The sequence below is a fragment of the Brassica rapa genome, chromosome A05, assembly GCF_000309985.2.
Source record: "Brassica rapa cultivar Chiifu-401-42 chromosome A05, CAAS_Brap_v3.01, whole genome shotgun sequence".
In the NCBI taxonomy this organism is placed as follows: domain Eukaryota; kingdom Viridiplantae; phylum Streptophyta; class Magnoliopsida; order Brassicales; family Brassicaceae; genus Brassica; species Brassica rapa.
Window position 1 is genome coordinate 4,977,575 of NC_024799.2, and position 20,839 is coordinate 4,998,413.

At 34.0% G+C, this 20,839-nt stretch overlaps 3 protein-coding genes across 5 annotated transcripts; all 3 read right to left on the reverse strand.

The window, feature by feature from the left end:
* Nucleotides 1-26: 26 nt before the first annotated feature.
* LOC103867321 (transcription factor E2FA) lies at nucleotides 27-3,754 on the reverse strand. Of its 2 annotated transcripts, none has more exons than XM_009145374.3 (13): nucleotides 2,962-3,754; nucleotides 2,415-2,607; nucleotides 2,285-2,338; nucleotides 2,021-2,195; nucleotides 1,847-1,901; nucleotides 1,695-1,747; nucleotides 1,561-1,611; nucleotides 1,416-1,464; nucleotides 1,258-1,323; nucleotides 1,089-1,165; nucleotides 785-1,001; nucleotides 474-543; nucleotides 27-391 (listed from the first exon to the last, which is right to left on the reverse strand). In XM_009145374.3, the coding sequence occupies exons 1-13, from the start codon at nucleotides 3,208-3,210 to the stop codon at nucleotides 294-296; spliced, it is 1,407 nt and encodes a 468-aa protein (XP_009143622.1). In that variant the 5' UTR covers nucleotides 3,211-3,754; the 3' UTR covers nucleotides 27-293. The 2 variants fall into 2 exon arrangements, with proteins under 2 accessions (XP_009143622.1, XP_009143621.1); XM_009145373.3 differs by having other exon boundaries at nucleotides 746-1,001; nucleotides 2,962-3,753.
* Nucleotides 3,755-8,456: 4,702 nt separating this feature from the next.
* LOC103867323 (protein WVD2-like 4) lies at nucleotides 8,457-11,799 on the reverse strand. 2 transcript variants are annotated; one of them, XM_009145376.3, is made up of 10 exons: nucleotides 11,550-11,799; nucleotides 10,938-11,201; nucleotides 10,549-10,851; nucleotides 10,424-10,470; nucleotides 10,269-10,352; nucleotides 9,719-9,799; nucleotides 9,555-9,645; nucleotides 9,398-9,469; nucleotides 9,206-9,313; nucleotides 8,457-9,123 (listed from the first exon to the last, which is right to left on the reverse strand). In XM_009145376.3, exons 2-10 carry the CDS (start codon nucleotides 11,091-11,093, stop codon nucleotides 8,722-8,724), a joined length of 1,344 nt encoding a protein of 447 aa, XP_009143624.1. In that variant the 5' UTR covers nucleotides 11,094-11,201; nucleotides 11,550-11,799; the 3' UTR covers nucleotides 8,457-8,721. The 2 variants fall into 2 exon arrangements, with proteins under 2 accessions (XP_009143624.1, XP_033147438.1); XM_033291547.1 differs by having other exon boundaries at nucleotides 10,938-11,195; nucleotides 11,550-11,706.
* A 2,864-nt stretch (nucleotides 11,800-14,663) lies between these two features.
* LOC103867324 (RING-H2 finger protein ATL70-like) lies at nucleotides 14,664-19,076 on the reverse strand. Its single transcript, XM_033291553.1, has one exon. The coding sequence runs from the start codon at nucleotides 15,584-15,586 to the stop codon at nucleotides 14,954-14,956; it is 633 nt and encodes a 210-aa protein (XP_033147444.1). The 5' UTR covers nucleotides 15,587-19,076; the 3' UTR covers nucleotides 14,664-14,953.
* Between the last annotated feature and the right edge of the window lie 1,763 nt (nucleotides 19,077-20,839).

The window sequence follows — 20,839 nt, forward strand, 5'->3', positions numbered from 1 at the left end:
TCATTTAGCAGATAATAACGATGCAATTGAATGGTCAAAATTTATAATCAACTAGTGTACCAATATATATCTCTCTTGAACTTACATTAACCAGTACTCCTCTACATTGTCACTCGTTACACCACTCCAGCGATAAATGAGATCATAATTTTAATCGTATAATTTATGGTACGCACCTGCCATTGGTCCATACACGTTTCTGTATTTGGTCCCTCCTTAGATTTGATTGGGGCGCCAAGAGTTGGTGAGAAAGAAAATCATTTGGGATGAGATGCATGTTTGATCTTCTTGCATCATCTCGGGATTGAGTCAATAGCGGTTGGGGATATGTCACCGATCATCGGTGGTGGAGTACTCACATCAGCTATTCCATAGTCCCAATCGATACCAGCTTTAGCATATGAATTAAGGATTGCATTATATACCACTGAACAGCTATAAAGAGAAACAGGTTTTGAAAAACCAAAGGATACAGTCTGTTTTCCAAATATCCGTCATGCTAATGTCCGCATTGGAGAGAAGCCAGTAGTCCGTATCATCATTCTGCAAGAATATGTAAGACCACATCAAAAGGTAAGCGAGAGTCATGCCAAAGTTTCAGGACTTCTGAAGTTGAAGAGTGGCTTTATTGCTGCTACTTGATAAGTTCAATTGCGTAACGCAATGATATTTTAGATAACATATCAGATATGAAATTCTGTAGTTCTTTCTGAGTAATTTTTAAAAATAATCGAGGTTGTCTTACTTCGACGTCAGAGGGAGTAATCTTAAGCATTCCTCCTACCTGCTCCTCCAAATAATTAAGATCAGAGGTCTCGCCCGGTTGAGCATGTGCATGTACTTGAGACAACTGATCCTCAATGGCAGTTCCTGTGTTATCAGCAGTTAAGGCTTCTATGTCATGGTTTTCTGTAGATCCCGAGCAAGAAGCAATAGGCAAGCATAGTGGTGGTGGTGGTTCAGCAGGGCCATTTGTGTCTTCAAACTTCTCCTCAAATTCACTGAACATGATGTCAAAGTAAAAGACATGTAAGCAGAAAAGTGACTTCCTTCTATCATTTGAATTCCTTGACGAGAAAGAAAAGTACCTAACAAGGTATACGTCAATAGGACCCATTGTACTTCTGAGAATGATCCTGTATCTCCTTTGAGGGTGGCCAACCCCCTGTCAATGTGGATAAGAAACATATTATCATAACATTTTCGCATCTAATGATGAATAGCAGGTGTCTTCCAAAGTTGTTGAAAGAGTCTAACCTCATCTGGATCAGGGACTTCCAAAGTTGTGCCATGAGGAGCTTTGACGGCTATCAGTGTCTGGTTCTGCGGGGGCAGCAAAGTGAGAGTTGAGATATAAGTGAAAAAAAAAAAAAAGTTTTGGGATTGGCAGACGACATGAAATAGGAAGGACAGACCTGGAAGCCTGGTAAACTCTTGATGTCCTCTTCGGTTACAAAAAGCCATCTGAACAATGGGGATAGATTGGTTAAGTCCCCATCATAAGAATAGCATTTAAGTAAAAATTAGCCTATAAAACAATAGATATACGGAGATTTATACTTCTGATTCTTTTCATTTTCGCTCAGATCTCTTAATCTTTGCTCCGTTTCTCTGAAAACAAGTTACTAAACGTCAGCAATGGTTGAGTCGATAATCACAACATCCCAAAACTCTTAAAATGAATGCTATGAAACCTGATTTGGTTATCTAGCGCTTGCTCCTCGAGGGAAAGGTTTTCAATTTCTGCCTGCAAGAAGAAAACAATCAACCGAGGCCAGAACCTAAGTGCATGCCATTTCACTTAAGTGCATAATAAATTTATCAAGTGCATTGTGATATACCGCACCTGTACGTCAGAAACATCAGCATCCACATCGCCAGGCCCCGAAGCATCAACTCCCCTGGTCAAGTTTATTGATCCACAGGTGAGTATAGATGTATGTAAGTGACTGAAGAAGTATCCCAACAAAGACATGGTTCGAACTGCATAAGCATAATAATTATATCATAAAATCCTCACTTCCAAAGGATTCGGTTCTTCAAAGGCTTCTCAATGAGATCAATCCCCTCCAAAACGTTTGTAATATCATATATACGACGTTTCTGCACCTCCAATGTCTCTGCAGCTTTGTTCAGGTCCAGCATTCCATCTTTGGCTTGTTTGATTAGATTGACGAACTTTTTCGTAAGGAGACCTGAACAGATTTATATCAGCATCTTCATATTCACCACACCATGGATTAAATCTTAGAGATAAATAGGAAACAGTGGGTTAATTAATTACCTAAAGAACTGTCATAACGGCAACTTCCAGAAGGAGTTAGTGTGGCAGGAGAACCTGCAAATTTACCATGAACCCAATCAGCTCTCTGGAGGATAATTCAAACAAGAAAGAGTAGTTCTTTCTTTCTTACCAATATTTGAGATGGGTGTTTGGGGAATGGACTGGTTTACTTTGGACTTTGACTTGATGTTGACTCTGCCTCCTTTTGCTGAAACAGGAGTTCGGCAGGGACTGCTAGTGAAACCATCAGAACTCGTGAATCCATTACTAGTAGAACTGGTAGTAGTAGTAACCACATCCATAGTCGTCTTTCTCTTCCGTGACTGCAATTATCCTAAAACTGTTATTTAACTTGAAACTTTCCACAACAATAGAATCTACTGCAAACATTGCACATGATAAATAAATAAAATACTCCAAGCCTCATGTAACATTACTTTGATACTAACACTTTGACTCACACACAATTTAACAGTTGGGGAAATCAAAACTGCACAATTAGAGCTCAATAAACCATAACAATTGGAATAAATGGTTGACTAGATTCGCGTGTCGAGTTCGTGTAATTCGATTCGCACACAAATGTACCATCGTGAAGCTAAACTGAGGTTAAAATTCGACAAGGCCTCGCGATAATCGCATTAAATCCAAAATCGAAAAACCCGAGGCGAACTCACAGGAGATCTAAGAACGACGGCGTCCTCCTCCCGATCTACGAGTCCTCCACAGCCATTGACGAGGTTGTTAGTGAGGTGCGAAGGGGTGAATCGGTGGTAGTTATCCGAGGGATGGAACGGCGGTTTCGTTGAGGCGAACGCTAAGTGTCGGCTTATAGGTGGCACCACGGGCACAGATGCTGCCGAGGACGACGGCGGCGGCGGCGGCTGGTGAGAAGGACCGGGGGAAGATCGTACGCCGCCGGACATGGATCGTTGTGAAGCGGAGTTCGATTCGAAGATCCCGGTGGAGGAGAGAGAAAGGGGAGGCGAGGGTTTTAGTGAGAGAGAGAGAGAGAGCAGAAAACGAGGGAAGGGAGGAGTTTTTGTGTTGGGGGGGCATAGAGATGTGGAGGGAAGCCTACACCTCCTCCAGCGAGAGAAAGCCTTTTAATTTTTGTTTCTATTTGTGCCCTTCTAATTTTATATTGTTTTCGATTGACCCCACTTACTTTACGTCAATGTCCTTTGTAACGGTATAATCGAATTTTTTTTCTTTTTGGGTTATGGTGACGCGGATGATTGACAGATCTTTTAAGAGCTTCATTTTGAATCTTATTTAAAGCAAGAGATTAAGATAGAATTTGTTCATAATACATGTGCTGCTTTCTCTTTCTGTTATACATAAATTATACTCCCTATGTTTCATATTAATTGTCACTTTAGCTCATTTTTCTTATTTAACAAAGAACTAGGTGGTAGCCTGCGCCTTGCGCAGGATGAATGAAGTAAAAAATTATATTGTTTAATTTAATAGATATAATACACACAAAGTGATAGTCACCTTATTACTCCATTTACAAATTGATCTTTTAAAATCAGAAAACATTTTATTCTTATTTTTAATATAAGGAAACAAAGGTTGCGGCTTGATTGAAAAATCAATCAATCTCAAATCAATAACCAATTCTGATTTTGAAATTTTTCATATTTCGTCGCAATTTTTTGTGTTATGTTAAATTATGTTAAAGATAAATACATGCTATTTCTAAAAAATAAAATAAATAAATAAATACATGCTAATTATTTGTGAACCCGCAATTTTTACCCAATATCAAATTTTAGATAATCGGAAATATTCTTTAAGAATAATCAAATACTTAATATAAATTTATTATGAGTTTAAGATAAAACAAAACATAGGCAATATAATTATTATTTAATTCATAAAAAATATGATTAAAATATAAAATGTAACAAAAGTAATAGAATTATAAAATGTAAAAGAAATAACAAAAAAACTGATAAAAGCACAACTGGTGTGAATAGTTTCTTCAGGACTCCTGGTTTTTAAATCAACAACGGAGTTGAAGCCTGTCATTTGTGTTCTGCTTGAAAGAATGGTTTGTGATAGTTAGTTGTCGGAATAAGAATGTGATGAGGAGATGTGTCCAAGGTTTGGTATTTATATGCATATGATTATCGCTCACAATAATCTTTAGAGTTAATGTGATAAAATCAAATCTCCTTGATTATAGAGAATTTTCACTAATTACAGTAGCTTTACTTGCGCTCCAATTAAGAATTATAACTTGCTTTAACACAAAATATATTAAATCAAACCATATCAAATAAGGTACAGACAATTAAAAACAAACTGGGACGATAACCCCAACTTTCATAACCGTGTGCCAAATTTTAAAATTTTGGAAAATAATCAAACTTTCCTTTTTTTTTACAAACGTAATTGCCGTATCAATTTATGTATCTCGATTTTGTCATATTAATTCACTTTCTATTTTTAAAATTGTTATTATATCTACATTTATTAACCGTGTGCTGTAGTTTTAAAATTTTGAAATTTTGATAAACTTTCAGTTATATACAATCAATTTGACGTAGCTGATGTTGGATCAATTTTAGAAACATGATCAAACTTTCATATATGTACAACCACTAACTATGTAAGGAGTAATGACTCGATTTGACGTAGATACCCAGTTAAGTTAGCTCAAAATACATATTTTACGAGTGATTATGCTAATACTATCAACATTAATTTATGTTAGACAAATGACTTGGATATGTCAATGACGTATAGTATATTACTGATGTCTGTATATATTAAAACCCAAAACCTCACATTAGCTATAAATACATTATATACACAGTTTAATCTATATTCGACTACAATTAACATTATAGTTCTAAAGCATAATACGTAACACATAAATATACAATTGAGGTTGATACCGAAGTAGAAAACCTACGTAAATATGCAATAGTTGTGATGGCTGCACCATTAAATGACCAACTCAATAGACCCAAAGGTTCGTCCAAGTCAGCTAATCACGGCCAGACCAAATAAAACCGCCGGTTTCATCGACGAATGTGCTCTTATGAAGCAAAAATAAATATATATGTAAGGTTGCTATCGAAGTATAGTCACAAAACCAAAAATGATTATATGTTAAACATATAAGATTAGTAATTTGGTTCGGCATGATTAATAGTCAAAGAACCATAATAGTCAAAAAAACCAAGACTTAACCAAACATGTATTTCGCGAATGGTTTAAGTGAGTAATCGAATATAATACTTATGTAGAGATATAAAGCATAATATATGAGAGAAATGTTAGTCTAGTGTATAATGGCAAACTATGTAAATAGTCTAGTGAGAAGAGGACAATTAATTAATAGGGGTGAGAGTGATTGTAGTGTTGCCACATAAGAAATTGCATTTTTGTTAATAACACATGAGAGGAAGGTTAGATTCAAATAATGCTCCTCAAATAATAAGAAAATGATGTTATTCTACAATACCAATGCAATTTAGAAATTTTTACCCTCAGAGACACATTTTGTCTTCTCAATATCACTAAAAGACACATTGTGATACAACAACACACTTTCTTATGTTAGAATTACTAATATAACCCTTAACTAGAGTCATCTTCACTTAGATAGAAATCCTACCCAACTAGACCAATCTAGTTAACCAAAACCAAACAGATTTCTTATCTTTTACTTTTTACAAACCCTCCGTTTACCTTATCTTTTTTTCATTTTTCACGGTTCTTGTTAATCTTCTCTTTCTCTCGGATATGCCGACGAACCCGATGAACCCTAATCCTGTCTCTTTCATTTTCTGACTCTCTTCTCCGATTACGCTTCTCTGTTTAACCCAATCATCGTGAGTTCCATTTCTCGACCCAAATGTTCTTGAGCTTTGCGGTCCAAATCAAACCTCCCCAGACCTTTCTCTTTGATTTTCTGATTCTTCTCGAGGTTCAGTCCCGTAGAAACGATGGCGGTGGACGTGGAGGGCATGGTGGAAGAAGTGGTGGATACCACAGTGGAGGCGGTGGTGGTTGTGGAGGCAATGGTGGAAGACGTGAGTATGGATACAATGGTGGTGGTTGGTGGAAGTGGCTGCCGAATCTTCATCCACAAAATCTTGAACATAAGACCCTATCCACAAGATCTTCATCCACAAAACCTTGATTCATGTGTTCACATTTTTTAGTGTCCATAATTTTACCATCCACAATGTGTATGTTCATATCTAACTCGTCCACAACTTTTCGTTTCCACAAACACTTGACATGCAAGGTGCAATTTCTGCTTCAAAATCGAACCATTTTAGCTTTGTTTTGTTTCTAAGGATATATCTCAACTTTCGTCTCTTTGTTCTAAAATTAGCAAAGAAGGGAGAAAAATAGTTTATTCCCTGTCAACTGTTCACCGTAACCACAACCATTGCGTCCATACATATCCATCCATAAGTATCTGTTAAGTGTCCACGTTTCTTGGGTCCATATTCTTTATGTCCATAAATTTTCTATTGATTGTGCTCGATGACTTTTCAGATTTACTTAACTTTTCTACTATATTTATGTACATATAACAAGTAAAAAGATAATTAAACAGATTTTACTTTGCTTGTCCATAATTCTTGTTTCTACAACTCATTTGTAATTTACGTGTTCACAACTCATTAATCCACCTTTTTTTTCTATCCACAATATAGATGTCCATATTTCATTTGTCTACAAATGCTTAATCCAAAAATCTGAGTTTACAACTATTTTTACTTTTTAGTTTTTTTCATTTATTTCAACCAGTAAAAATATTTGGTTTGGTTCTTTAAAGGGAACATCTTTTTCCCATTCACGTTGGTTAACAAGCTGAGGGTATTTTTGTCCACCACAAAGACACCTGTCCCAACAATGTGTGTCATATCTATTATGTGTCTTTGAGCGTAAACAAAAGACACAAAGTGTCTCTGAATGTAAACGTCTCTGCAATTTATACAATCTTTCAACTAAAAATTAATTGCAAAATGCATTGATTTTATAAAAATCTATTTATCTGAAATAATATTGGTTAGATTTGTGCTATTAATGAAAACATAAATGAATTTTAATGATTTCTTAATATGTTTGAAAAGTGTATAAGTGACTACTGTGAAACGGAGGGAGTACTAGAAAACATAACTGATTGTATTTTTCTAAGAAAGAAAGAAATATTATTAATGATTAGTTGTTGTGCACAGAAGCGTAGTACATAAGTGTTGATTATTTTGTTACTTGAAAAGAAAATCATAAAAAATCCAGTGTCTCCAACTCAGACTGTGATACTATTATTGCAATTCTTCTTATAGGAGTAGTGTTAGGTATCGTTTTGGGGTTTGTGTTTGTTGTCACGAGCGTGGTACATTAAAGCACGTTTGAGGCCAAGAAGATAATGTATACAGGCGATATAAAGTTAAAGCCCAAAGTCGAATTGTACCTCGAGAAACCAAATGCTCCCATAAAACAGAAGAAAAACATGTGAACCCAAGAATCAGATTATAAGCCAATGGCAGGACTTAAAAGGCTTTGGATCATCGTGATTCTTACCTAATTGTCCGCGGTGATCACTATAATCAGTAGCCTATGCAAATCAGATCTCTAAACTTGGATCCACTTGACTGCTCGGAGTCGCCAATAAGTAAGCCAAAAAACTTGAAGCGACATTTTCATTTACTCAAAATTCACAAATGTGTAGTATGCTGGCCTTCTCTAGTCAAAGTCAAAATGTTATCAAGTGTCTTAGTGTAATACTAAGACCGTTTCTACTTTGTCTTTCTTCATATCATTTCGTGTTCATCGATCCATAAAAGAAGTCTTACATATATAAAACATTGTGAGAATTAAGAGGTACACTTTACATTTTGGATCATAAAATCGTGTATGGTTAACAACTACCAAGTATAATCTATTTTTGATTGGGTCAATTTCGGCCTTATTAAACTCCAAATACTTCATTAGCTGAAAACTCCAAGTATTTATCCAACGTTAGTCAAAAGACTCAAAACCAACCGTTAACAACTCCAAGCATAAACACTTAGCCGACCACAAACATGTTGCAAAAACAGAATACACCACCGATGATGCTTGCTTGTATCTGACCTTAGTAAGTTTAAACACCACCATCCTCCTTTGATATTTAACATTTGTACAACTCAAACACTTGTTTCACTCTTCAAATTCACACATATATCCTCATTATACAAATATAAGTTACAGTTTTTTGAATCCAACAAATATTAAAGACCATATCTTAAAGAAACAATCTGAGGCTTAATTTCCAAAAAGAAAAAAATAAAAACTGAAGAAATGGAGAGTAACTCTCAAAGTATGACGCAATGCAAACTCTATTCACACTAAAGCTTTTGAAAAAGAAGAAGAAGAGATAAGAGATTTATTCCAAGATCCAAAAGCCTTTCTTGCTTTTATCAGCTTCCCACTGCAACTTCAGTAGTCATAATCTCAGCCTTCACTTGGATGTTGTTGGATTCCGGTTTAATCTCTTCCGGTTTAGCAGCCACAGACACGCAAGAAGCCTTCTCTCCCTCTGCTTCTTCTTTCTTCTCTTCAGGTTTAGCAGCCACAGTAGAAGAAGTCTTCTGTTCCTCTCTTCTCTTCTCTGCTTCTTCTTTCTTCCTTTCTTTGACTTTCACTGACTCAGTCTTTGGCTGAGACTTTGTTATGGGTTTCTTCAAGCTAGATGATGATGATGATAATGGTGAGTCTCTTGGTTTTGTCACACGAGGAGCACCAGTCTCACCTCCTGTTGTTGCATCACTGCTACTCTTTCTGCGTCCTAGCTTCGGAGATTTAGGACGAGTAGTTGGTATCTACAACATTTCAACGAACCACACATCAACATAACATCAGGACAAGTATGATCACACAGGAAGAAAGAGCAAAGAAGCAAACCTTCTTCAATTCAACCTTAGGTGGAGGCTCTTTGTAGAAACTAGGCATGGGACCAGCTTTGAACGTCAAGCTCTTCCTCAACCTTTTGATCTCTTCTTCCTGACTCTCCTGAACAAACACCAATACATTATAGAAGATGTCAGACTAATAAGAAAGAGTTTGCATCCATTATAGAAGATGTGTTTAACTAACCTTTGACTTAGCCTGCAATGTTGTCTTCTCTACCTCCTTAGCTTGGATCTTCTCTTCTAGTTTCATATAGAACTGAAAAAACCAGACACAAGTTAAGAGGAGACTATAATCTGCTCTAAAATGCTCCAAATGAAAAAGGTTGTAAGCATAGCGCAACCTCCTTCCGTTTCTCAGCCCTTTCCTCCAACCTAAATGAAAATCCAGAAGCAGACCCAACGCTGCTTCTTCTCCCACGAGGTGTTGAAGTTCTGAGCAACATCCAAACATTATATACGTATGTCATTAACAAACATAGAATAGAACATGAAGAAGATGACATACGAAGTGGTGGTCGAACGAGTATCGTCATCTTCCTTGCTTGCCACTTCACCTTTCACTGGTTTAGATACTTTCTCTGCCACCCTGTAAGTTACAGATGCATTCACTCTTTAATGTACAGTACTTCCACATCCAACACAAAGAGGTAAGCCTGTGGGTTCGGGTGAGTACAGTTCGACATAAATCTTACCAACCCGAAATAAAATTAGGTTCGGTATTTGGTTAGTCCGGTTTGTGAGAATTCTACCAAAGTTTTTGATTTCGATTTGGTTTAATTTTCTTAAAATTTCGGATAAGTTCGGTTAAATTTGGTTCAAAATCTAGTTAGTTAGATTAGTTCAGTTCAGGTTTTTCGTATAGGTTTGGTTATATATATTTTTATTGAAAGAAAAACCGATGATCACCGAACCAAACCAAACCAGAAACCAAACCAGAAACCAAACTTTTTATTAAACCTATTGAATCGAACCAAACTCCTAACCGAACTAACCAAAAACTTTGGTTTGGTTTGGCCGGTTAGGACAAAAATCCCAGGCATAAAAAGAGGACTTACACAGCTGTTGTTGATGGGGCATCTTCAGTGTTCTTGCCTGCCATTTCATCTTTAATGGATTTAGAACCTTCATCTACCACCAATCTGCAATTTCATATTGGCTTAGTTGGTTTTATATATATACATATTTGAAATAAGAGAGCAATTTGACTCACTTGGAAGCAGGGACTTTAGCTGCAGTCTTAGAAACAGGTTTCACAGGCTGACACAGTACAAGGAGAAACCGATAAGAATATTGCTTATAACAAGACATATTGAGACCACAGCTCAGTGTACTTACCACAGTTTGTTTTTTGAGGGGAGCAGATACTAAACTGTTGCGCTTGGTGGAAACACCGCTGCTTGGAGATGCCATTGCCTTTGGTCTGGAACCACTTGCAACTACAGGTTTAGAGCTAGCCTTTGGTGTTGTTGTTGCATCAATGCTCTTTCTAGTGATGTCATCACGAGCTCCTCTAGCTGGAAACGAAGAGCTCTGAGAAAGGAACCTTGGGCTTCTTGAAAAGGTCCCTGTCTTCTTCTTAACAATTTTGTTAGCTGTTTTACTCTTCACTGAGGTCCCAGGCTCAGGGAGGCCAGCTTCCTGCAGAGAAGCACAACACAAGAGAGAGAGAGAGAGAGATGTTAGACTAGTGACAAATACACGAGTTCTGTAAGAATCATTATTACCTTTACAGGAACATTTTCATCAGTTTTCTCGGTGGATAAGTCAAGAACATCAGGTATGTTCTTGTCTTTGGAACTCTCAACAACATCAACATTCTCTTCCTCTTTCTTTGATTCAGTAACATCAGTCACATCCTGGACGGGTTTCTCAGACGCCATTCAGACACAAAGCAAAATGTATATATTGTCCCACAAAGATGATGAAAGAGAACTTCAGCTCAGTAGATCTTTAATCTCTCAAGGAGCCACCCATTGTTCCATTTGATCCTAAGAACATAGCAATGCTTGTGATGTCAACAATAATTGAAAAGAACACTCAAAAAGTCTTTTATTTTTACTTTTTAATTTTGTCTGCACTTGATATTTGGTTTTAGCAAAGTATCAAATCGAATTTAAAGCTTGTTTTAAGCATTAAATCATAATAATTCACTTGTACCAAAACTCTTAACTATGATCATCAACTGTTCAGCAGAAAGTTAAAACTTTGCTAATGTCAATTCAAGATTAGGACAAGCTAAAACAAAGAGTTTATTAAGAATCAATCATACAAGTTCCTAAGACAAAAGTGAGAACACACTGAATGAATAATAAGCAAAAAAGGTCCAGATATATTACCTCGTTAGTTGATTGAGAAAGGTATATGCTTTTCTATCAAAAAAAGCTTTAGTATGGTTTGTGTCAAAAAGAAAGAGAGAAGAAAGAGCGAGTCTTGTAATGTATCTGCGTGAGAATGAGGAGAAGGAGAGAGATGATGGGCTTTTTCAACGTCAAATGAGAGAAGATGTAGACAAAACGACGACCAAATGACTAAAACGCCCCTAGTCTTTTGGAAGTTCTTTGACCTTTTAAAGACTCTTCGCCGAATAATAATTGTTTTTCAAAATTGTTATAAGACGGCTAATTAGTAGTTTTATTTTTATATAATGTTATATCATAAGTTTTGTTGTCGACAATGAATATAAGAACTAACTTCATCGAATCAGTACACCTTCATGATAATACTAACTTAACACAAATCGCAATTATAAGTTATTAATTTTAAGCATTACATGCTAACTGATCTGTTTTAATTTTCTCTTAAAATTTGTTGTAGGAAGAAAATTTTAAAAAACTTGTTACTTGCTTTTTTTTTAATAAAATATAAAAATAAATCATTATGTATATCTTCATACATTTCATTACGTATATCGGTATGAAAGTTTCAGCTTCCATATGCAATAACTTGAAACTAATATCTTACGGGTTTTTTTATCTTATTGTTGTATCTCCAACATATTTTTCAGAACCATCCATATTCGGAAAACAAATCAAAATCTTGAGAGACTCTGCCTAGATTATCAAAGATTTTACAATAGTTAATTACGCAATATGTGTGTGCAATCAACAACCAAAAAAGTCATTAAACGGTCCAGGGAGTGAGTGAAGGGTAGAATGGTCAATAGACCAGAGACGGAGCCAAATAATTGAGATTAGACAAAGCAGCACAGTGTCGGAGAACGTGGGGGAGAGGAAGAGTGAGGGTCTCCCGTTACAGCGAACCCATTACAAACAAACAAGCCCCACGACATACCCGCCGCGTGCGGACCCCACTCTTCCGTCCGTTATTGCTGACGTGTCACGACCATTTCACATGATTGGTCTTCGTATTTGGGCCCCATCCAGCCCCGCTTGAGCTGTCTCGTTCTTATTACCCAAAAAAGGACTGTTCCACGTAGGTAGTGAACTGTGATTTCCCACCGTCAGATCTTTTGAGATTGTGATCACCGAAACGGGCCCCACAGTGTTTCCATGTTTTTGTTTCGGTCTAATGTATTATTCCTTTTTAACAATAAAGTGTTAAAAATATAATATCAAATATGATTATCTACTTGAAGAGATAATGTTTATCTCTTATTTTATCTTGTAGTTTGGAGTCGGTTAAATAGACCGACCTCTTCTCCCTATAAATATCTTTGTGCTCTCCTTTGTTATAACATATATGAAAAAGTCAATCATATAACTCTCTCTCTCTCACTCACATCTCACGTCCATCTCTCTCTCTTTATTACTCAAAAATAAAGATATATAATAATACTTATAAACCTTTTATCTCAGTTACTATTATTCAACATAAAGTAATTTCTTGCACAAGACAAACAATAAAGTAATTCCACAATTAAGTTAAGTTTTACTCTAATTTTATTTAAAAATAAATAAAATTATTAAGAAAATAAAATGATTAACGAAAAATAGTTGAATTACTTAAAATAGAGTTAAATATTAAGATTGGAAAAGTTTACTGTTAAACAAAGTCAAAAACAAAATGAGCTTAGAGACGCTTTAACACACAGCTAACGCAAGAAAAAATAACTGAATACTTAAAAATAGAGGTAAATATTTAAGACTGGAAAAAAAGTAACTGTAAACCAAAGTCAAAAGTAAAATGAGGTTATAAATGTTCTAAACACAGTTAACGCAAGAAGAAGGAAAACTGATCACGTTTGCATTATCTAGCAATTTTAATTTTTTTGTAAAACCTCAATTGTTTCAGAGATATATTGTACGAACATTCGTTTGAAACCTAACTAGTGAAATAGATAATGTATATTAAAAAGTAGATAGCGGCGCATGAGGAGCAACTTTCATGGGAGTTGATTGAAGAGATTGATATTATTCTCTCGTGTCTGCTTCAGAGTTGTTTGCAAACGATGCACAAGACGTTCATCGATAACCATACGGAAACGTTTTAATTCATCATAACAACGGAATCCAAGAATTATTCGGCACCTAGAAACAAGCAACGAGTACACTACAAAGATGAACAAAAGCAACAAAGAAACAAAAATTTAGCTGCACGTATATATACAGAAAACATGCAAGTAACAACAAATGAAAACACTACAAAGATGACAGAAAGCAACAAACAAACAAGAAGCTAGCTGCTTCATATACAGAACCTGTCATGTGATACTAAGAACTTACAGCTAGTTAAAGTACTCAATAGAGAAAGAAGAAGTTTCTTGAGGCATAAAAGACTAACCAGCAGAGCAGTTATCCAAATACTTACACAGGAAAATGCAAGTAACACAACACTCTAAAGATGGCAAAATCAATACATTTCATAGAAATCATGGAATATTTGTTGTTAATCTCAAGCTATAAAATAAAACCTTACAGAGCTATAATATTTTTCCTGAAGAAGAAAAAGAACTTAGCAGCTCATCTGTCGTGTTTTTATTAATTCTCTGTGGGCCTTTTGTTCGTCGTGAAAATTATGATGGGCTTGAGCCAACTTGTTTGTGTTTTGCCGTCCACTCTACTTCGATTTTAGCATTCATTCCATTCCAAAACATCAAAAGATTCAAAACTATAGTATTTGTTACCAATGGATATAAATTATGTTAAGGAAGATATATACAACATACAAATAAATGGGATTATGGGAGACTACATGTGCATTTCTCGAATGCTAAGGTGTGTAATTAGTGTGAAATGTAAATATATACTATCTTAGAAAGTGTTTCGTGAATAAACACACAATTCAAACTAAAAACTAAAGTTATATGTGGAAATGAATTTGGTGTGATATTTTTACTCTTAAAATGCTTGACTTTAATTCCAGACAGTTGTGGTTCGATAAAAAAGTCGTTTCGAGTGTTTCATTTCTTTCTTTTTGTCAATGTTTTGGATCTCTTACTCTTAAAAGTTTCTCATATCATATACCGTATATATTGACAATAGAGCCCAAAATTTAAATACGAGCCAAGAATTAATGAAGAAACACACATATCAAGTCCCTCTCGATGATATTCAACACGACTCCAATTACACTTTCTTCGTACGTATGTAAAATTCAATTTGACAAAAAAAAAATCAAAGCAGTTTATCCAACAAAAATGTGAAATAATTAAGCTTTACTTTTCCTTCCTTTTACATGTTTTGGGGCTTCAAATAATATATACAATGACCAAAAAAGAAGACTTGTATAGGAAGTAAAGAAGAATATCCCGAAGGTTAGGCTTGACTTCGACTTATAATAATTAGGACATCCTGGTGGTGGCCACGGAGGAGGCTGAGTGGACAACCTCGGCGAGGGGAGTGGGCTGAGGAGTAGGAAGCGGCGAAGTACGGCAGACAGGACATGTAGGATTGATTCTAAGCCACATGTCGACACATTTGAGGTGAAAGAAGTGGTTGCAGTCTGGCAGTTGCCGCAGCAGATCATTCCCCTTGTAGTCTCCCAAGCATATTGGACAACACGACGACGTTGAATTTACTTTTGCTTCTGAGTAGAGGATCTTTGGGTAGCTCTGAATAGTCTCATCGTCCAGACCGTCGATGATGAAGTGGTGATGCACACGTGCCCAATCTGGTGATGACGTTGAAGAAGAGAGCTGACTACGTTTGCAGAAGTAGGAGATGAGGGTGATTGTGGTGATGATCAGAAGGAGCACTCCGATGGAGAATCCAATTCTGTATCTGAATCCTACGATGTCTTCTGTGCCAAGGAGGTGGTTGTAGCCCGGCATCACCAGAGGCGGAGGCGGTTGGAAGGTGTTCATGGCGATTGCGGTAATTGTGATGGTTTTTATTGAATGTGTTTTAGAGGAGGAAGAATATAAATAATAGAGAGGTTTGGTAACATATTTGAATATGACTGGGTACTGAATCATCTTAAGATCATCTAAGTCCACGCTAAGAGAAATACAGTGTCATTTTCAATCCAACACTAAAACATTATATTAATACTATTGTTTTTGCACTGAAAATTTTCTAACCGGTATTAAAGCTCATATTATTTGAGGGCAATATACATATCAAAATTTTCTGTGGTAATATTCACAAATACTAAATATTATTTAATATTTGTATAACCTAAAATCTACACAAAGTATTTGATAGTGATCAGGGTTGATCTAGGGAAAACAAATGATGTGGGCAACGATATCTTTAGAACACAACGATGTTAAATAGTTTCAGGTAGGCGAAAATATACTTTATTGATAACTGGGATCAAATACAATGAATTGAACTAGATCGAGTGATACAAACGAGGTCGATAAAGAGAGAATCTAAAAGTGGGAAGACAACAAGATCGATGTGAATGTGTAGCTTTCTATAGGGTTTCCAACGTGTCATCTTCCGTGTTTCTTCTTCTTCTTTTATAGTAAGTCGACTCCAAGATCCCCGTGGTAGCTCCGTGATCTCAGCTTCTTGTTATGCGATCTCTGCGATTCCTTCTTCGAGCTTGATTCTTGTTATGGGCCTCGGCCTGTCTCGGCTCATTCCTTTGATCGTCGCTCATTTCGGTATTGACCAAAATTGAGTCCAACAATATTTATTATAAAATAAATATCAAATGATAAATATTAAACATAACAAAATTTAATTAATAATACCTTAATAAAAATATTTTATGATAATCCTATAATAAAACAATGTAATTTAACACTAATAATAATATTGTAAATATAAGTTGTATAAGAAAAAACACATTAATTCATATATTAAGTTTCTCATGATAAGATTGTGACCCAAAATTAGATAAATAATGTTGATTTAACTCTTATTAAATTAAAATTCTTATAATTAATAATTTTGAAATCATAATATTTTATTAATTTATAGAGTTATTAGTTTTTTTTAATATATGTATATTAAAATATTAGATTTAAAGAGTTATCAATTTTTATTTTACTTGATATATTTTTAATGTATTTTGAATACATATCATAGAATCCAATTAAATTTTTATATACAATTCTGTAAATAACACTAACATAATAAAATAAAAATTATAGATGCAATTCTTTTAGAATAAATAAATAATACAATATTTTATGTTTATATAACATTTAATTTGAAAAGAACATAGATGAATTTGTTTTTAATATTAGTTTTTCTCATTTCAAAACTATGGGATCTCTCCACTAACCTGAAGCAGCAAAATAATTTGACCTCTGAAAAACAATTCTCTAAAGATGCCACAATAAACTTTATTTTCGGTTATAACAATATATAACTAGTTGATGTCCCGCACCTTGTACGGATTAATATATCTGTATATCTAACAATTTTTAATTCTAATGTTTATTTTTATAAAATAATAATAACTAAATTAATTACAAAATTTAAATGTTATAAATTATAAAACTTCAATATTTATATTGGTAATCAATGTACTAAATTATGTTATATTGGATCAAATCCTTTCTATACTAATAATTAAATTAGAAAATTTGTATCTGAAATTAAATAAATGTAGTATTTGGACTGAAAAGAAATCATGTGGTACTGGAAAGGATTATAAAAAATATCACAACTATAAAACATTAATAACTTAACAATAGTCTAGGACTATTCAATCCGGCAAAACCGAACCATTTTAAACCGAACCAAACCGAAATTGGAAAAACGGTCTTGATTTGGTAGTATCAAATAAACTGAATGGATGTAATTTTTAAGAAACCGCAGTATATGAATATGGTTGAGTATATTAAGCGATCAAACCGAATAAACTAAAGAAATCGGTTAATTCATATATATTAAAATACTTACATATAAATTTTGTATTTCATCAATATTTCCTATAAAAATCAAAGAAATGGCTATAATATTAATCATTAAAATCATAAATTAATACAAGATAAAAGTAATGATTATATTATCAGTAGATGTTGTCAATATCAATTGTTAATATCTATTTATTAATTAAATGTCCTAAATATCATGATAATTATATATTAAAATATACTTTTTTAAATAATAGTGTATATATATATATATATCAGTAGCATAATTTAATGTTTATTAATTATCTTTAATATCATATAAATATATAGATTTTAAAATAAAATTTTAAATTATAATATTAATTAAACTAATGATTTATTCTAAAATCATCGAAAAAATGACAAGTAAACAAATTAACTAAAATCATGGAAAAATGATAAGTAAGCAAACATTTAAATAATAATATTAATTAAACTAATGATTTATCTAAAAATCATAAAAAAAATTACAAGTAAGCAAATTAACTAAAATCATGAAAAAGATGACAAGTAAGCAAATTCACTTCTTAAATAATAGTATAGATAGATAGATTGTTTCGTTACTACTCGAGGAAATTAAATGTAAACATTTATAGAAATTAACATCTATGTCACCTAAGTTTAGATGTTCGACAAAAGAAAGATTGAAAAGGACAGTAGCCAAAATCATACATAAAACTATGATAATCGTCTTCTCTATTTTGACACTTCACGGCCTAATAAGATACTGCACCAGTCACACCCGATTTGGTGGACAGTTGTTATAATAACCTTAATGCGCCATTTCATGCCTGCTTGATGCTATTTTCTTTTTAAAATACGAAACAAAACGCTTATAATGATAGAAACATCAAAACAAAACGTATATACAGGTATATTTGAATTTCAATTTGAATATATATATATATAAGGATGAAGACAAAAACCGGATATAAACGTGTACATCATACATTTTAAGAATGGTATTCTTATATAAATTTTATCCTAGGGCCGTCTCCAGCTGTAGATTTTAGTAACTGTTTTTCTATAAATTTTAATATTTTTTTAATAATTTAAAGACCATAGAAATATGTATATTGACTGTTCAAAATTTAAAATTTAAAGATTAATATTTATACCTTACTGAGCTATGCCTAAGACCGGTCTTTCTAGCTTACTACGATGCTTGAGCTATCTTACCTAGATTTGAAAAGTTCAAAAATGTATAGCCAAAGGTTTTTGGTATTCTTTTGTGACGTTGTTACTTGTTAGATTTACATGCTTGCTTGAGTTTTAGGCATGTCACCGTTGGAAGGAGCGTTTCGAGTCTGATTGGTTTTCCCGCTACCATCCGCAAATGAAGCTTTTGTGGTTAGTAGCGGTTGACAGCATTTCGAAACAATCATACAAACCGTTACAAATCGCTTCAAACCGCTCTAAACCTCTTAAAAGCAAAAGATAATTCTAGCAAGCGTTTGCGGTTGCGGATGGATAAATAAATATAACTTTTTTTAAAAAAATATTTAAAATTTTTAAAATTAAAATTTTAAAATGGAAATATTATAAATTAAAATATATACATATTTTATATATTAATTTAAATTCACAAACAGTATCATAATTTGTTTTATAAAAACTTTAAACTAACTAACTATTCATTAGAATTTTTTAAAATTAATATACATACATATATAAAGATATACACATATAAAATGAAACAAAAAATTCTTTTAAAGTTTAATATAAATCTTCAAAAAAAAAAATTAAAATTATAACTTTCAACTAATTTAAAAATCAAATAAATAATCATAATATTATTATTTATCATATTATATTGATAATTATTATATTTTATTAAATAATGTGTTTTTATATATTTATAATGTTATAATATGTTAATATTAGTAATTTATTAATAAACCGCTGCAATATCTTATAATCGACCAGTCACAAATATCCTGCAAACGCAACAACTTTCAAACGTTGTGCCAGTCATACAAAACGCTTAATAATACTTGAAACCGCAACCACCCGCATCCGCAAACTCCTGCAAACGCAACAACTGCGTTTGAACCAGTCGGGTCCTTAGTTCAGAACTTGAGATATATATACATCTATTTATAGTTCTAGCATTAGTACGTAGTTGATAAATGTTTATGTACATCTATTTATAGTTCTCGTATTAGTAATTTAGAGAAAAAAAAAGATCAGTGGCATATCTTTGGGTGATGATTTTGACAGATTGTTTTAATGTAGTGGTAGATTCATTTAATCATTTGATATATAGTTGAATGTTTTTTTTTTTTGGTAATCTATATAGTTGAATGTTGATACTAAACTAGGTTTAAGTTTCCTTTTGTGTACAGTGTGATTGTGACGCACATTACAAAAAAACGTCAGCGATCTCCCTGCCTCTCTACCCCACCGCGACCGGATGCGGCGGTGGACGTGGGGAACAAAGATGCTGGGATCCGTTAGAGCCGAGCGTTTGCGCCAGCAACAGGCTAAGATAATGGATATATAGTTTGAACTCTACTCGTTTCTCCACTTTAGCTCTTCGCTTGTTAGAAATCGATACTAAACTTCTAATAGAAATATAAAGTTATTTTAATATGAGAATCCGGAGCTCCTTTGCTCAATATTGAAACGCTTGCTTAATCATCGTTAGTTAGATTTACTATATAGGGTTTGATCGTGTTGGTCCCAAGCTTAAGTTTAGAGAACCCCCTGCATTGTCTGTACAACTTAGTTTGTTGATTGATTTCGTGGTTGTGTCGCACTCCTGGACAAGGAAAATATAAAAAGAGTAATAGTAAAACTCCACGAAACTAATCAGACTAGTTTGATGATAGTCTTAGGCGTATTGGGAGTGTGTATTTAAGAAACTAATTAATATGCATCAGTTCGTTTCAGATGAAAGTTCCTGACGAGACTTAATGGTGGAACAAGATTGAACAAATGAAAATAAGAGGAGAACAAGAGATGTTAATTAAGCGTAAAACTCTACGTCATGAAAGTTCCTGACGAGACTGAATGGTGGAACAAGATTGAACAAATGAAAATAAGAGGAGAACAAGAGATAATTAAGGATTTTTTTACTCTCTAAGACACATTATGTCTTATGAATTACTTCATTAGACACATCCCACATGGAGCACACATTACCTTTGTCTAAAGTCACTCTTGCCCTCGTTTTACACCACACCACACTTACCTAACCACTGATAAAGTAACCATGGTTCAACATTTTTTATTTTTTTTCTCTGATTCTGTGTTGGACAAATCGAGACATATTTGAAACAAGAGAGGCTTAGCTCCACCATTCTCGAAAACCCCTTAGCTCCAACATTCAAATCTTCCAAAAACACCTTAGCTCCACCATTCTCGAAATCGAGT

Coding starts and splice junctions, on each gene's coding strand:
- LOC103867324 (XM_033291553.1), bottom strand. CDS start 15,586: ATGATTCAGTACCCAGTCATATTCAAATATGTTACCAAACCTCTCTAT.
- LOC103867323 (XM_009145376.3), bottom strand. CDS start 11,093: ATGGCGTCTGAGAAACCCGTCCAGGATGTGACTGATGTTACTGAATCA. Junction 10,471..10,548: donor CCCTCAAAAAACAAACTGTG/GTAAGTACACTG, acceptor GTACTGTGTCAG/CCTGTGAAACCTGTTTCTAA. Junction 9,800..10,268: donor GCCCCATCAACAACAGCTGT/GTAAGTCCTCTT, acceptor TGTAACTTACAG/GGTGGCAGAGAAAGTATCTA.
- LOC103867321 (XM_009145373.3), bottom strand. CDS start 3,210: ATGTCCGGCGGCGTACGATCTTCCCCCGGTCCTTCTCACCAGCCGCCG. Junction 1,324..1,415: donor AGAGTTTACCAGGCTTCCAG/GTCTGTCCTTCC, acceptor CTGCCCCCGCAG/AACCAGACACTGATAGCCGT. Junction 544..745: donor TTACTCCCTCTGACGTCGAA/GTAAGACAACCT, acceptor ATATTCTTGCAG/AATGATGATACGGACTACTG.